The 14,426-nt window shown below is 51.1% G+C and overlaps 1 protein-coding gene across 1 annotated transcript in view; it reads right to left on the bottom strand.

The window, feature by feature from the left end:
- Positions 1 to 14,426, bottom strand: part of ANK2 (ankyrin 2) — a 269,516-nt gene that overhangs the window by 154,541 nt on the left and 100,549 nt on the right. Inside the window, exon 2 of the mRNA XM_023520862.1 lies at positions 4,799 to 4,900. Coding sequence (XP_023376630.1) covers positions 4,799 to 4,900 — 102 coding nt within the window. The remainder of the gene's footprint in view (positions 1 to 4,798; positions 4,901 to 14,426) is intronic.

Raw genomic sequence — 14,426 nt, 5'->3', positions numbered from 1 at the left:
CCCCCGCTGCACGTCCCCCCTTCGCTTACTGCCGGCCCTCTCCACGTGGCCTCTCTGTCCTCAGTGACCGGCCCTCTCTCCCAGCTCGGGGACTGTACTCCACGTGAGAGCAGCTTTACGCCTCCGTCTTCACGGCACCCAGGACAGCGCCTGCCGCACGGTGAACACGCGACGAGGAGGACACGGGGAGCCGGGGCTGCCAGGAGAGCTCTGGGCATCCGGGCGGGTGTGTGTGGGGGTGAGCGGCTGCCTGGCGGCTGCGTGCAAAAACCACACGTTCCAGAGAGTTCCCATCCGGGCCGCCCTAGCAGAGTGCTCAGGAAGACAGTCACAGAAATGATTCGCAGGAACCACCCTGGCACTTTTTAGATAAAGTAAGACTTTCATTTCAGACATCTTCAAAAATCCCCGCAGTTACACACACAGACAAAACCTCAGAGCTGCGGGCAGGGACCCGGCGCAGACTCTCCTGAGGTTCTCCGCACTGAACAGCTATCGCCACGGAGACGGAAACCCTAAGTGCCCCAAGCGCGAGGCAGAACACCGGAGCCAGCGCCACTCAGCACGGGGCCGGGGCCGGGGCCGGGGCCGGGAGCGACGCCAGGAAGGAAGCTGGAGACTGACGCAGAATCCGGGACCTAAACGGCACACGCGGCCAGCAGCGGCCGGGCGCGCCTCCCTGCGCTTCTAAACGGGGTCGGCAGTAAACACACAGATGTGTGACGGCATCTGTACACACGTGTGCCTCACCTAACTGGTTAGAAACCTGATATAGCGCTTTCCATGCTCCGTCACTTCCGTCAGTTCAGTTCTCAGCAATTCATTGTCATTGCCTCTATCAAGTCCCAGACTTTAAAGGCCCATCTGGGCGTTTCTAAAGAGAGGACCGGATGGAGCCAAGCGGCACTTGTGAAAAAAGGTTTTTGTTGAATGTAACCCAGACAATAACTGTCACCAAATTGCTACCAAATGCAATCTTTCCTACTTGGTGACACAGGCTCTGATAATATTGTCCTACCGGAGAACCAGCACCACGCCCGCGAAAGCTCGGGACCAGAGTCAGTATAAAAAGATCACGTCATTACAAGGATGATCATTTGCTCGTACTTGCCGATGGCCTGCTCTGCGGAGCATTCTGCAAGCATCTCGTGTAATTAGCACGGGACCCCTACGACTTCAGCGTTGCTGTGATCACTGTGCTCCGGTCGGGAAACCTGAGTTCTGGAGAAGTCGGCTGCCCAGGCCACATGGCTGTTAGTGGACAACGTGAGAATCGGGATTCTAGCGCCATTTTCAACACGACTTCCAAAAATGCTTTGTGGTCCGAGTCATAACTATGTGACCATACGGTCAAGTCACTGTGGGGTGTCCCTTGTCATTGGTAAAGGTCGGGCATTTCAGGAACATTAATATTATTTTGAAAACGGTGCTTTGACCTTACCTTCTGTTTAGAGAAAAGAAACACAGGATGTAACTGATAATTCCACACCTTACACGTCAGTAGTAAAAGGTCAATATCAACACTCAGGACACTTTGAGAACTGTAAACCTTTAGTGTCATATCTACAATTATGTCCAGGAAATGGTAAGTGATAGCCTGCATTATGAAGTCACCGCAGTGAAGCTAATAAATTTTACACGTGGTAAAAGTATCTGAACCTTAATGAGGCTTTTATTGACTTGTAAGTGGCTACAAATTGTTGTGGTTTTTCTTTTTATGAAAAAGTTATAGAGTCTATTTTTAATGTCTAGATGTTAACCTTGCTTATGACCTTGTTTATGTTAGAGTATGAAATATTACTAAATACGTGAGAAGCATAAGTGTATGAGTTTCAGAAACAGAGTAAATGCTAAGATTTATTCTCTTTTCTGAATGTAGAAGAGATAATAAAATAACTAGTTTAATCTTTTAAAGAAAATAAAGTTTAACAGATATGACCATTTAGAAAAGAAAAATGAAAACGTGAAGTTTTTTATTAAAGAATACTATCTTGTGCCAAATTTATGAATTTTTTCCATAGCCTTTGATTAGAAGCCAAATGGTATTTCTGCATTAAATTTCAAAATTCTCATGGTAGTTACCGGACAATTTTATTTAAAAATTTTTTTTCAACCAAATCCCAGTACAAGGAATCCTGTCATGCCGACACGGGATGCTTTGGGGAGGCCGGTGCAACGCAGGTGGCCTTTCACTGAGAAAGGTGACAGTGCAGAAGTCCGGGCATCTCCGTGACCTGTGACAACATGCCCCGGAAACAGCTCGGGCAAAATCGAGGGGTGTCGCTCCCCACTTCTCCCACGGGCGCATCAGCTTTAGCTTCTACATGTTTAGAAACGGCAACACTTTCGATGAAGAGCAGCCGCCTCTGCCCTCCTGAGCTTTGGAAATGACTTTCTGTCCTATAACGTATGTGGGTTTCAGTGGCAATCCTGCTGGCTGTACTCCTTGGCTTAAAAGTCCCTCTCCCTATTCAGCTCATCTCAGGGTGAATAAAGTTCTTTCTGTATCAGTAAAGCTGCATTAAAAATAAGACCCGAACTTGAAGATAAGGGACGCCACCACTGTACATTTTGAAGGGCAGGTCCAAACATCTCAGGAAGATGTCCTGCGGGAGAAAAGTCTTGTACACAGGGACAGACAGACCCAGTGACCCTGGGGGCATCACTAACCCACTCGTGGGCTGTTTCCGCATCTGTAAACTCGGGCGAAGGCCTACGTCACAACACTCGTCTCTGCTGATGGACACACATCACACGTGATGCTCCCGGCACAAAGCCTCATACTTAGCAGCTAATTGCTAACGGTAGCCACTTTATTCCCCTAACCTTTAGTTAACATACTTTCTTGAACAGCAGTAATAAAGAACCAACGCCAGCCGACATTTACTTTATACCTAGCAGATCCGGGGGATTGAGGAGATCATTCCCCCGGAATCATTTTCATACTTTGTGTGGAGATCCATTTTAATTTTTCTGATTCTTATTGAATTATATGTAGTAATTACAGTTAGCACGCGTACACATTAGAATCTCTTTTCATATTGCATAATTTAATCTACATTGCAACCCAAGGATGTGAGACTGAATGGATTATTATTTCCTTGTGTTACAGATTACAATTGAAATGACTTGACAAAAGTGGAGATAGAACTTAAACTTGAGCCTTTGGTCTCGAAGTTTTGTGTGGTTATGTGGCATTGTGTAGCCTTCTCACAAAAAGGAACGTTCTTCCCTTCCATGGAAACGTGTGAATGGACAGTTAGCCACTATAAGCAAAATCTTAGGCTACTAAAAACTTGGTGAAGTTACTCAGAAGTTAGGCTGCTATAAAGCGGATAAGAACTGAGTATTTACTGCTGAGAGATTATTTTCTAAAAATAGCCTCACATCTTTATACAATTAATCGTATTTGTTATATTTTAGGGTGGAGCGGACTTGGTATGAGTGAGACTAACTTCATTTTCCCATTTCTTTGGCATCATTTATGAGAATTTTACCCGTGAACGGACAGTTTCATCGCCTACTCTAGCATATCGCAAATTGAGAAAGTTAATCGACTGGTACTAAACCGTGGGGAATGTATTTAGTATACTGTAAAAAATCCAAGGGAGCATGTTAAAATTATAAACTTTCATATTTGACCTCACGGGCATTTCTAGAAGTTCATACATCCATATGGGAATTTGTTAAAGTAAACTAATGTACCTAAATCACAGAGTATTTGTTCAAAGGAATGCCAAAAACACATCAAATCAGATTCATGATGACAAATCAGATGGATGAGAAATGTAGGTGCACAACACAAAGATCTCATACACCAGGACAGAGGACTCTGGCTTCTCCAGGCCAGTGTGGAGAACCGCGTAGGAGCTGGGACTGTGCGCCCTGCCAGATGGAGGGCCGAGCTGCCACTGCTTCGTGATGCTGGTAGAGACACGGGTCTCCGGGGCCAGAGACAAAGGACTTTATGATTCACAGCAAGGCAGCGGCACATGCTGAGTGTCACACGCTGCTCCCTATGCCCCACGCCCACCGACCCCGTGGAGTGACACACAGGACCAGTGATGGGTATCTGTGAGTGCCCTGGGTTATGTCATAGAAGAACGCCTCCTGGTCACTCAGAATTAGCCAGGACTGTTCACTTCTAGGTCGGCTCTGCCAAGCACAGACGTGGCATGCCACCAACATTTAGCTCACTAGAGTGAGCAACGGAGCCCACTAGACACTTAAATCCGTGGCATAAAAAGCCTCGTCTAAAACAGCAAAAAGCGCTCAGCGCCCCTGAGACCAAATGATATCCAAAATGTGGATTTCCGTCTGAAGTCCTCACCAGGCGACTGTGACGAAGGCGTAATCCAAACGCTTCGTTTCAACTGGTGATTTCAACCTCTGCTCACTCTCATCCACACTTCAAAATAAATTAAAAGGGGGAAGGGGAATTTTTAAAAATTTATCCTCATTTCTCTATCCCAAATTATAACAGTCGGTCACCATGAGCGAGAGGCATAAAGCAGGGAAGCAGGAGTCTGGGTAAGTAGCTGATGCAGGTAACACAGCGCCCTGGCCAGCGCCCCGCTCAGGACGGCGGCCACTCGCCCCGGGCTCTGATCTGCCCCCGTGGCGGCTCCAGGCACCAGCGTCTGAGGCCTCCGAGGTGGGAAGGGACAAAACGGGCATTCAAGCATCTGCACACGGACATTCAGCCCATTCAACCGAGACATAAACCTGGGCGGCCGGATACACGCGCAGATGGCGAGTGTCGCTTGGTGGACACGCAGACCCGCGGCCACACACCTACCTGATTGCAGGTGTTGATGTCTATGCCCCCCTTCAGGTACTCCACGACTTTGTCCAGGTTGCCGGCTCTGGCCGCGCGCAGGAAGCTGGCATTGCTGTCAGACTGCGGAAAAGAGAAAGCCGTTAGTGGACTGCCCAGGTCGGGCCAGCTGCAGCGAGGAGGCTGCAGGCGACAGCGCGGCTGGCGAAGCCTCGGGTGTGGGCTGTTCCAGCAGTGAGCGTGCAGCACTGAACTGCACAATCCCCGGCGTAAGGCAGCAGCTTCCCGCCTGTCTAGGGCATGACGCCCATGGGAGCTGCACCCCGCTCTCAGCCCCCGAACCTGAAATGACTATGTTGTCACTGCTTGACTCCCCATCTCCGGCCATGTCTGGAGATGAGCCCACGCTATCCCCTAATCCACTGTCGCCGGTCACGTGAGCGTCAGGATGCTGGGGACTTTATACAAAGCCAACTGTCAGGCCAAACGAGATCAGAAAACTGAAGAAACGGGAGGTACCGGCTGTCTCCCTTCCTGTTTGGTTTTCAGGTGAGCCTGCGGGACAAGGCTGGGCAGGGGTCACCTGGCAGGCACCTGTCCTCACTATGGGGGACACGGGACGTCGCGGGCCAACTGGTCCCAGTGGACCCGAGACAGAGGCTAAGCGTGGCGCCTGCGGATGAGGAGGGCCACTGGCTGCAGGGGGCGCCAGAACCCCCGACCTCTGACCGCTCCTGCTAGTGCCCTTCCGCCAACTGTGCCCATGGTGTCACCAGACGCCCACCCCGTGTGCCTCAGGGTCGCCTCGTCTGCGTGACCACAGCCGTGCCTGTGGCCCACACTTCACGCTGAATCACACACCCGCTGAGTGCGGTGTCCGAGCTGGAGAGAGTTCTTGTCGGATGTCCCTGTCCTCGGCCCCATGGCCACCCACGCGCCCTGGGAAACTAGCAGCCGGCCTGAAACCAGCTACTCAGAAACATGCACTTGGGAACGTGGAGACGGGGCCACCCACGCGCTGCCTCGGAAAGCCGGTTAGCTGTCCCCGGCATGTCTAACTGCATGGGGTTAAACTCAGGACGGGGACCAGGGAGCTCTGTCACTCCTGTGGAAGAGACGGCCACCGACAGGCACAGAAGGGGGCCGGAAGGGATGACGAAGTGCTGGACACACTGCTGAGGAGGCTCGAAGGGGAAGTGTTGGTCTGGGGGCCACAGGCTCCCCGGCACCCAGCAGCCCCCCCAACCCCGTGGCTGGCCTGAGGCACTGGCTGCTGTGACAAGTTTTCATGACTGCTTTTCTCTCCTTAGAATCACATTTCTAAAAAGCAGCAGCAAGCAGACTTGCAGCCAGTCCCTGAGACCTCAGCACAGCGTTCCCAGCGACGTGGCCGGGCGAGACGCAGTGGAGTGCACCAGCTGGGCCACCCTGCCAGGGACGGCTGCAACAGCTGGCCCACAGGAGGCTCTGCTGCATGGTGGATTCTTCTGGAAGCCAGTTCAGGGATTTAGTTCTCCCAAAATGAGAAAATGCATTATAAACACATCTGCGAACGCAAAAATGAATGGAAATGCGATTATAAAATACTTTATAATGAACACGGGTTTCAAGAACAAACTAAAACGAGACTTTGGAATCGAGGTAAAGATGTTGACAGAATCAGGGTTCAAGCACAGAACGGCATGGAAACGCGTTTCCCCGCTCCTGCAGACACAGGCGTAAGCCACCCACGACGAGGTCAATCTGCGATTAGCGCTCTTGACGAGAGCCCGGGATAAACAGCCGTCAGTCTGGCTGCCTTCGGCCAACACGGACGAAAGGATTCGGGGGCTCGTGCTGAGAGACAGGGGTTTCTACCATGCTGTTTCCTGGTGGGGACGCAAGAACTCCGGAGCTAAGTGGAAGCAGGGGGGAGTCTGCTTTCAGAACAGACTGCTGGCTCCCGGCACAACCAGGGGTCCCACAAAGGAAAGCACGATAAGGAGAAAATGAAGCATTAGCGACTCCTTTGGGGAAAGTGTCAGACAAATGAGACCAACCACTTCATGCTCTGCTGCTCTATGTCCCTTGGACTTGCGAATCCTAACACAATTGTCCTTATATAAGCCCGTGAAGTCTGACTGTGACGAGGAACTCGAACACTGAGCCCTGCTTATTTTAACCTACAACAGATGGATGTCACTAAGCATCTCAAGCCAAGAAAGAAACGTTTCTTCTCCGATTCTTGACATTGTTTTGTACGTCTTTTGTATCCGAGCGTTAGAAAAACAAAGGACTTTCTTGGCACCAGCAAGGTGGACGCGAAAGGCCAGGAGGGATGCGCATCAGAGCCATGTTTTCCCCAAAGGGCCAAGGGGCACATCCGCAGGGACCCAGAAATCGTGGCCACGATTTGTTAAAAATTCTGTGCTTCCGTTTCAGTAGCAGCCTGCTAAGGAAAATGTATGTTCCTGGGCATCTCGCTGGCTCCCCTCCAACTCAGCACAACCACGTGACTCTGGCACGTGCCTCTGCGTTTGTAATTCGGGGCACGGCATGCAAAGCAGAGATGACATATAGGTGCACGAGATGCACAAGTTTGCCACAGTACAGAGAGTGATCAGAAAATCTGGTCACCATGCATGGCAGGATGGGACAGACATGACGAACCAAACTTCCCCAGCACAGCAGTTGGCAGCACATTACAGCCGCAAACAGGCCTGAGGCCCGGGGCCCACTCTGCACAGACTGACTCACTCCGACCTTAGCAGTGAGTTTAACAGAAGCTCCACAGTGAAACATTTTCAGTTCCCAGCAGAGCCTTTATTGGATTAGGGTCTTATCTCTACCACAATACTAATTTAATCTCTAAGCAAACAGAGAGAGAGCGAGCTTTAAAGGATTATCGAACAGCAGGCCATTAAAAGTGCCATTAGCAAACTTCTGTGATAGCTGTAAGTTTTATTATTCTGAAACAGGGAAACAAAACCTAAACTGTAACAGAAATAGCAACACGGGGGTCAGGAACCTTTTTGTGTACTTTATTCGCGTTTGCCTAGCGCCTATCCGCATTGTGACCGGCCAGGGGTCCGAGCTGCCCGGAAAGCAGCGCCATCAGTCGGCGCACAGCGGGTCCCCCGTCTGCTGACCGCCCAGCCTAAGGAAAGCGCACCTGTCCACTGCGGGACCCAGGGACACACGTACTTTCTTAGGATGCCGTGACTCCTTTGTAAAAGCAGGGTCGTCATCTGTCTACCCGGGAGGCCCCACGAAATAAATAAAACGTGCTCAAATCACCCCAGGGGGAACACCCTGATGCGAGTGTCATGAAGGACAGGTCACTTCCACAATCCTCAGGTCTCTTCCCACAATTGCTGGGGTCTTAAATGCATGTTTAGCCAACCCTGAGTTGCATATGGTCTTAAGTCTTTGCCTCTGTTCCCTCATCAAAAAGCAACTGTACTTCATGAAGCTGTGAGAACTACACAGGAGGGTTTGTGGGCGCTCAGCCCAGCGGCGGGCCGGAGGGGACTCACCGAGTTCGTTTTGTAATTGTGGTTTTCCTTGCAAAACAACTACGCCACATTGAAGTACAGACACGCACACCTGCTTGTCTTTACCAGGCTGCTGCCCCGAGGCCCACGGACCGGGAAATACTGTGACGTGCAGGTGCAGCGGGTCACGAGGCACCAGGCCTGGGTGCGCGGTCTGCATCCCACGACGGGGATTCTGCAAAGGACCGGCTGGTGGCACGTGAATGCTTTCACGTAAATAAACGTGCTTTCGTACGGGAACTGCTGGATTGTCTCAATAATTTAGCTTTTAGCAGCTCAAACTGTTATCGCAATCTTGTCATAAATCAAAAATTGGGGTGATCGAGAACTGCACACTAGCTTCCTGACGTGACAACACATAAATGACAACAAAACACCATACCACAGAATCCTATTTATAATTCCTATTCAGCTGCCACTGATAACAAAAACTGCTATAAACTATAAGTTTACGGTGAATTGAAAATTTAAGCAACTTCTCAAAAGGCAGAAGATCAACAGGTTTTGATTCCTTGTATTCTAGGCATATGTTCTGCCTATGCCTTTGAAACACCTACAAAACTTGTAAATTCCATCGCTAAATACCAACATCAACTCTCTGAGTTTAAATGGTAAAAAAAAATGGTAAGTGTGTAGACAGAAATATTTGCAGCTCCTCTCAAATATCTATAAATCTCTACTGTGAAAATCAGAATGATGAGGGCAACGGTTTGCTATAGGGCAGACATCAGAGCGAGTGACAGTTCATCTGACGGACTACGCAAGGGCACAGCAAGCGGGTGCTGCTGGTTTTCCAAGGCACGTGGAGCTCGAGGGGCCTCGATGGCAGGAGCAGACTGGCGAAGCCACTTCAGAGAGGCGAGCGCCCTGCCGGCGGCTTCTGCTGTCCACCCGTCACCACGCGTTAACGCTTCTTCTCCAAGGGCCTGCCACCCTCTGGAGAGTGGCCCGCAGCCAGGACCTGACCCCCACCTTAGTCTCCAGCTCCTGTTAGTCAGAGGTGTCCTGGAGCATCGTGGTTTAGTTCCACAGACGATCACTAACACTGCTGCTTCAACCGGCGATTTTAAAAGATGTGCTTACTTTCTTCTGTTTGAAATGCTCACGAGGCAAAGGCAAGCAAAACACTGTGCGTGTCCTACACCGCATAAAAGTTTTATACTATCCACCATATATGCATAGCATTAACATTTTCAGTAGCTAAAGTAACGTGGAAATTTGCACTTAACATGTCAACAATACAAATAACGGAAGCACAGAGCTCCACAACAGGTCAGGAATGCTGCACCTACATACCACCGAGTTCAAAACACGTCTCTCTTTTTGCTCTCGGGTCTCCAACTGGAAGATAAAGGGGGAAAGTCTTTAAACCACCCGTATCCCAGACCTTCCCTAAGGTCTAAGCAGCCGACGTCTCTGTGACGAGGCTTGGCCAGCACCAAGGACTCACCACGCCCACTGTGGGCGCAACGTCAGAAAGCTTCCCAAGCTCTCACACAGCACTCACAAACCGCCGAAGGAACTTCCCTTTGGACGTCGCGGGTCACGGTGGGAGCGGGCTTGGTAGACGGGCGCCGACAACGTTTGGGCCAGGAGGGAAGAGCGAGCCTCCAGGTGCTTGGGTAGCTACCGTTACCGAGTTCTCCGAGGGCGCCTCTGTGCACCAGCCCCTACTCCCAGTTCACCAGCGTGCTCACACATGACAGCACCGGGGGCACACGCATGGTGCGTGCCCCACCGACCAGGTGGAAGGGTGGGACGCATGGGCCGAGTCAGGCCTCAGGCCCCTACAGGCTCTCGGAGCTGACAGGGGAGGAGGAAACAGCCGACCAAGCCAAGCAGCATCACCGGTTGTCATGACCCTGTGTCAAGCCACCGTCTTCTCCCTCCCCTTAGGCGGGTCCTGCATCTCACCCCGGGTGACTCTTCATCTCCGACTGCCTACGCGGAGGCTGACCACACTGGGACAAATGGTTTCGTGACGGCACAGGTGAGACGCCGCACACGCTGAGCAGCAGATCGAAGGGCCCCACACGTGCGATGAACGTGTCACACGGCTTGCCAGCAACGCAGCCGCTCTTGAAGACTCGCGTGTACTTCCTGCGACACGCCTCCTCGCACTGCGGGTTTCCTGGCGCTTGTAAGACGCTCGGGCAGAGAAGGGCGGTTGCGCGGGTTTCCCCCGCCCCAGTGGCTCCGACCGTACGGTTCCCAGGAACGTGACGCTTCCGAGGCGACCGCTGACAGCCCGTGCTTAACGCCAGGAGGTGGATGAGATGGGCCGCGGTCGGCACGGACGTCCGGGGCAGGCGGGGTTCTGGACAGGAGGCCGCTCACAAGCTCGTGCTGACACGGAGCCCACGCAGCTGTCACCTCCCTTACGTGTGGGCACAACGGAGCCACCACTCCGCCCTCGGCAGACGTGACCCTCCACCTCCTACGCGCACCTTCCTGCTGGGAGCGGCAGAGTCGAGTCCGCTGCACCCCGAACACCAACCCTGGAGGTTCGGATTGAGGGTAACACTACACCGAAACAAAAGGACAGGGCGACTGGCTCCGAGGGGGCATGTCTGGGTCGCGGCCTGTCTGGGCTCGGGGGGCGTGTCTGGGGGGGCGAGTCTGGGTCGGGGGCGTGTGTGAGGTAGCACATGTGGCATGGCGTGAAGGGGCTGACCGGGGACCACTGCGGCTCCTAGCACTTTATAAACAACATTTCGCGTCTACTGCAGCGTCCCCCTGCTAGAACTGTCCACACGCCCCTCTGCCATGCGTGCGTCTCGGAGATCTGACCTCCTGAGGCGCTTCCGAGTTCCTGAGTTGTCGGGTGAGCGCGCTGGCATCAGGTCGGGACAGAGTTCTGAAAAGCAGAGCAGCTCCCAGTTTAAACGGAACTGCGAACAGCAGCGAGCTTCACTCACGCCCCGCAGACGAGCCTGGTTCCGACGCCCAGCACCCCGAGAGGACAGGCGGGCTGTGGCCGGGGCCCCTGAGAAGTGGAGGCTGCGCCCTGGCTGCGTTTGCTGTGTGGCCTCTGCAGGAGTCTGTGTGAGGTGGCCCTGCGGGTCTGCTTTCCAGATGGCTTCCCCAACACCGCCCCCCAACCCCAGCCTGCCCTCTCCCCAGGGCTGACGCTCTGAGCGGTCACTCACTCGCACCTGTGACTACCGGTGCCAAGCACGCGCTGCGCCAGGTTGTGCACGGTGCTCACAGGGCACTCGTGTGTCTGTGGCACCTCCGTGTCCCCGGCGAGCCTGGTCCCGGGGCAGAGTCCAGGACTCATGCGCCACCAGCTCAGCGCCTGACACAGGCCAGCAGTAAGCGCTGGTGGAAATGAAGCCACATAAGGGAAGAGGAGCAGCACGGCGAACCGGCCCGCGGCAGGATGGGGGCGCGGAGCCGCGGGGCGCCGAGCGCGTCTGCAGACATGCGACTGTCAAAGTTTGGCGTCCAACCCGGATTAGCAGAACCCGAACTTGTTATGTTAGCTCACCTGAGGCTCCTGATCTAAAATTAAAATTGTTTTTAAAGTTTCCTTTATAATTCTATCAGATATCCACAATAAAACCAAAATAATGCGTAATTTCTCTTAAGTATGCAGGAAGGAGGGGAGACGGGAGGATGACTTCCGTCTGTGTCGCTACTGCCTTAGAGCCGAAGCCGCGGGGAACGCCTCGCACTTGGAGGTGGACTTGAGACAGGCCCCGGAGCTGGGCACGGCCCGCTGCTCGTGAAGTCAACAGGTAGCTGGCAACCATGACATTCATAAGAAATTAAACACAAAAAGACCGGTGCCTCACTGATGCAGCCTACACAGAACTGTGAGCACCCTACTTCTCTGAAATAAGAAACTATAATTTTGCAGTTCTCTGGGGAGAAAAATAAGACTTTATATAAAGCGAAAGCACGAGCTCTTATTATTGTATAAACTGTCCGAGGAAGGGGAGAATTACTAACAAGTCAGTGTTTCCAGATGCACCGCCACATACCGCAACGTCCTTCGGTGTCTCCGGGAGTGACAGAAAGACCAAGTTTCTACAGAAAAGCGATCGTGTGTTGACCAAGATTCAGAGCAGAGGCAGCTTTCTGTTACAACTGCCACACATATGAAGTATACCTCACTTTGGTCATGGGGAACCTGCGTATTTAATTCCACCCGTACAGTCTTATACAGACATCTGCCTGCAACATGACATAACACTGCACTGTCGTATGAATGTGTGTGTGTGTGTGTGTGTGTGTGTGTGTGTGTGTGTGTGTGTCTGTGGTGTGTGTGTCTCTGGTGTGTGTGCAGAGAGCGCGCAAAATTAAAACCTCGATCAAAGGCAACCACGTCTCACAATTCTTAGAATTCCCCAAGCCCAGGTCAGTGCCTAACACACTTACTAGCCACTAACACTAATGATGCTGACGACGGACCCTTGGGAGGGACGCTGTCAGGTAGTTTCATTTTATGCAAAGCTGACAACAGGTAATACAAATACAAGTTATCTCGCTTCAACTGCTCAAACATTAAACTTAGAAAACTACTAAACAAGAGGTAGATTACTTTTAGATCATATAAAAGACAGCATTAGTTCTGCACAGTGATTGTTTTTGTTTTGCGAGTGGGGCTTAAACGTCCTCCGAGGCTGTGCTTTAAAATTCCACTACATACAACGCGGTCACCTTCTGCCTTTGAGACGACACAGGGAGGCCTGTGTGCTGGCCGGCGGCCTCCGTTCCCAGGTGTCCCATGTGGCCTTGGTTTCTTTAACTGCCACCAGATAGAATTTTGGCCACCATCCGAATTAACCTGGATTGAAAGCAGCTTCCTAAAACGTGAAAAGGTTTTATGCTCTTACACCCTCGTGTGCCGACATCGCTTCAGTAAAGTCACCTCCTAGGACGTAAAGCTGTGGTCTCCAGACTTCCGTGCACTTGAGGGTCGCTATCATCTTGTTGAATAAACATCCTCGTTCCTGCCTCCAAGATTCTCATTCTGGAGTGGGGCTCGCAGTCCACAACACCCCAGGTGGCTGTTCCCACGTGGGCGGTTCCTAGAACGCACTTGGCAGGTGCTGGCGGGGGATTAACGAGGCCTTTCGTTCTAAGTATTCATCACACAAGCCAAATACGCGCCATCCTCAGGCATTTGGTTGGTCAAATGCGTGGTGTAAGAACGCACAAGCAGCTGCGAGCGGTGAGCCATTTCTTTAAAGAAACGATGACGTTACAGATATATGGACGAGTTTGTGAACCACATACCGAATTAACAGAAAATTGTTCAATGTCTTTATTTCTGAAAAAATGGTTTTTTTTCTTTTATAGATTGGGGGGAAGGGGTGGGACTAGACACGACGACCAGTGGTTTTCAAAAAGGAAAGGGTCACAATTTTTCCTACATGCTCCTGTTTTGCTAGACGTCTTAGTAGGTGCTTTCCAGCTAATTTCCTTCAGAAGCCCGACAACTAGGGAGAGACGATGCTAAAGGGCGAATCTAAGGAGCCTCCGACTCTAGAGGGAACATACTATTTCTGCCTGGAAAGACCCAATTTCTTGTATTTTTCCTTGACAAAGTGAGAAGTCTTCATTAGACAAGTTATCAGTCTTAGGGGTTTAATTTTAAGGGCATGATGTGTTTATTTAATAGTTATATTAGAATACAGAAGTTGGCACGGTATCAGGTAAAACAAGATTGTACTTCACAGCTCCCTTTTATAACTCACTGACAAGTGCAATACGTCAAGAGTAAAAAAGACCCCAAATTTAAAGTAAACAATATGTCAGCAACATTTATAATTCATCAAAAACAACTTTTCAGCTCACGACCTCTACCACTGAACACTTGGCTCTCACGTAGAGTTTAGACACAAGTCATCAGCTCAAAGAAACCACTGAAATGATCACACTTCAGATAGTCATTGTAATATTTCTACTTTACAAAAGCAAATTTTAAAGAAAGTTACAAAAAAGCTTTGTTATATGTGACCACAAGCTGTGAAAAGTTACACACTTCAAATTGTGACAATCCAATGTGATATAACGTGCCCCCAAATTTCAAGGAGAAGACTTTAAATGAAAATGAAGGAATTGGAAAACCAGCAGACACTTCTTGTGGCTTAATAAACTTGAAGCTT

Source organism: Pteropus vampyrus, unplaced genomic scaffold (assembly GCF_000151845.1).
Source record: "Pteropus vampyrus isolate Shadow unplaced genomic scaffold, Pvam_2.0 Scaffold282, whole genome shotgun sequence".
Classification (NCBI taxonomy): domain Eukaryota; kingdom Metazoa; phylum Chordata; class Mammalia; order Chiroptera; family Pteropodidae; genus Pteropus; species Pteropus vampyrus.
This window is presented reverse-complemented; position numbering and strand designations above follow the sequence as displayed.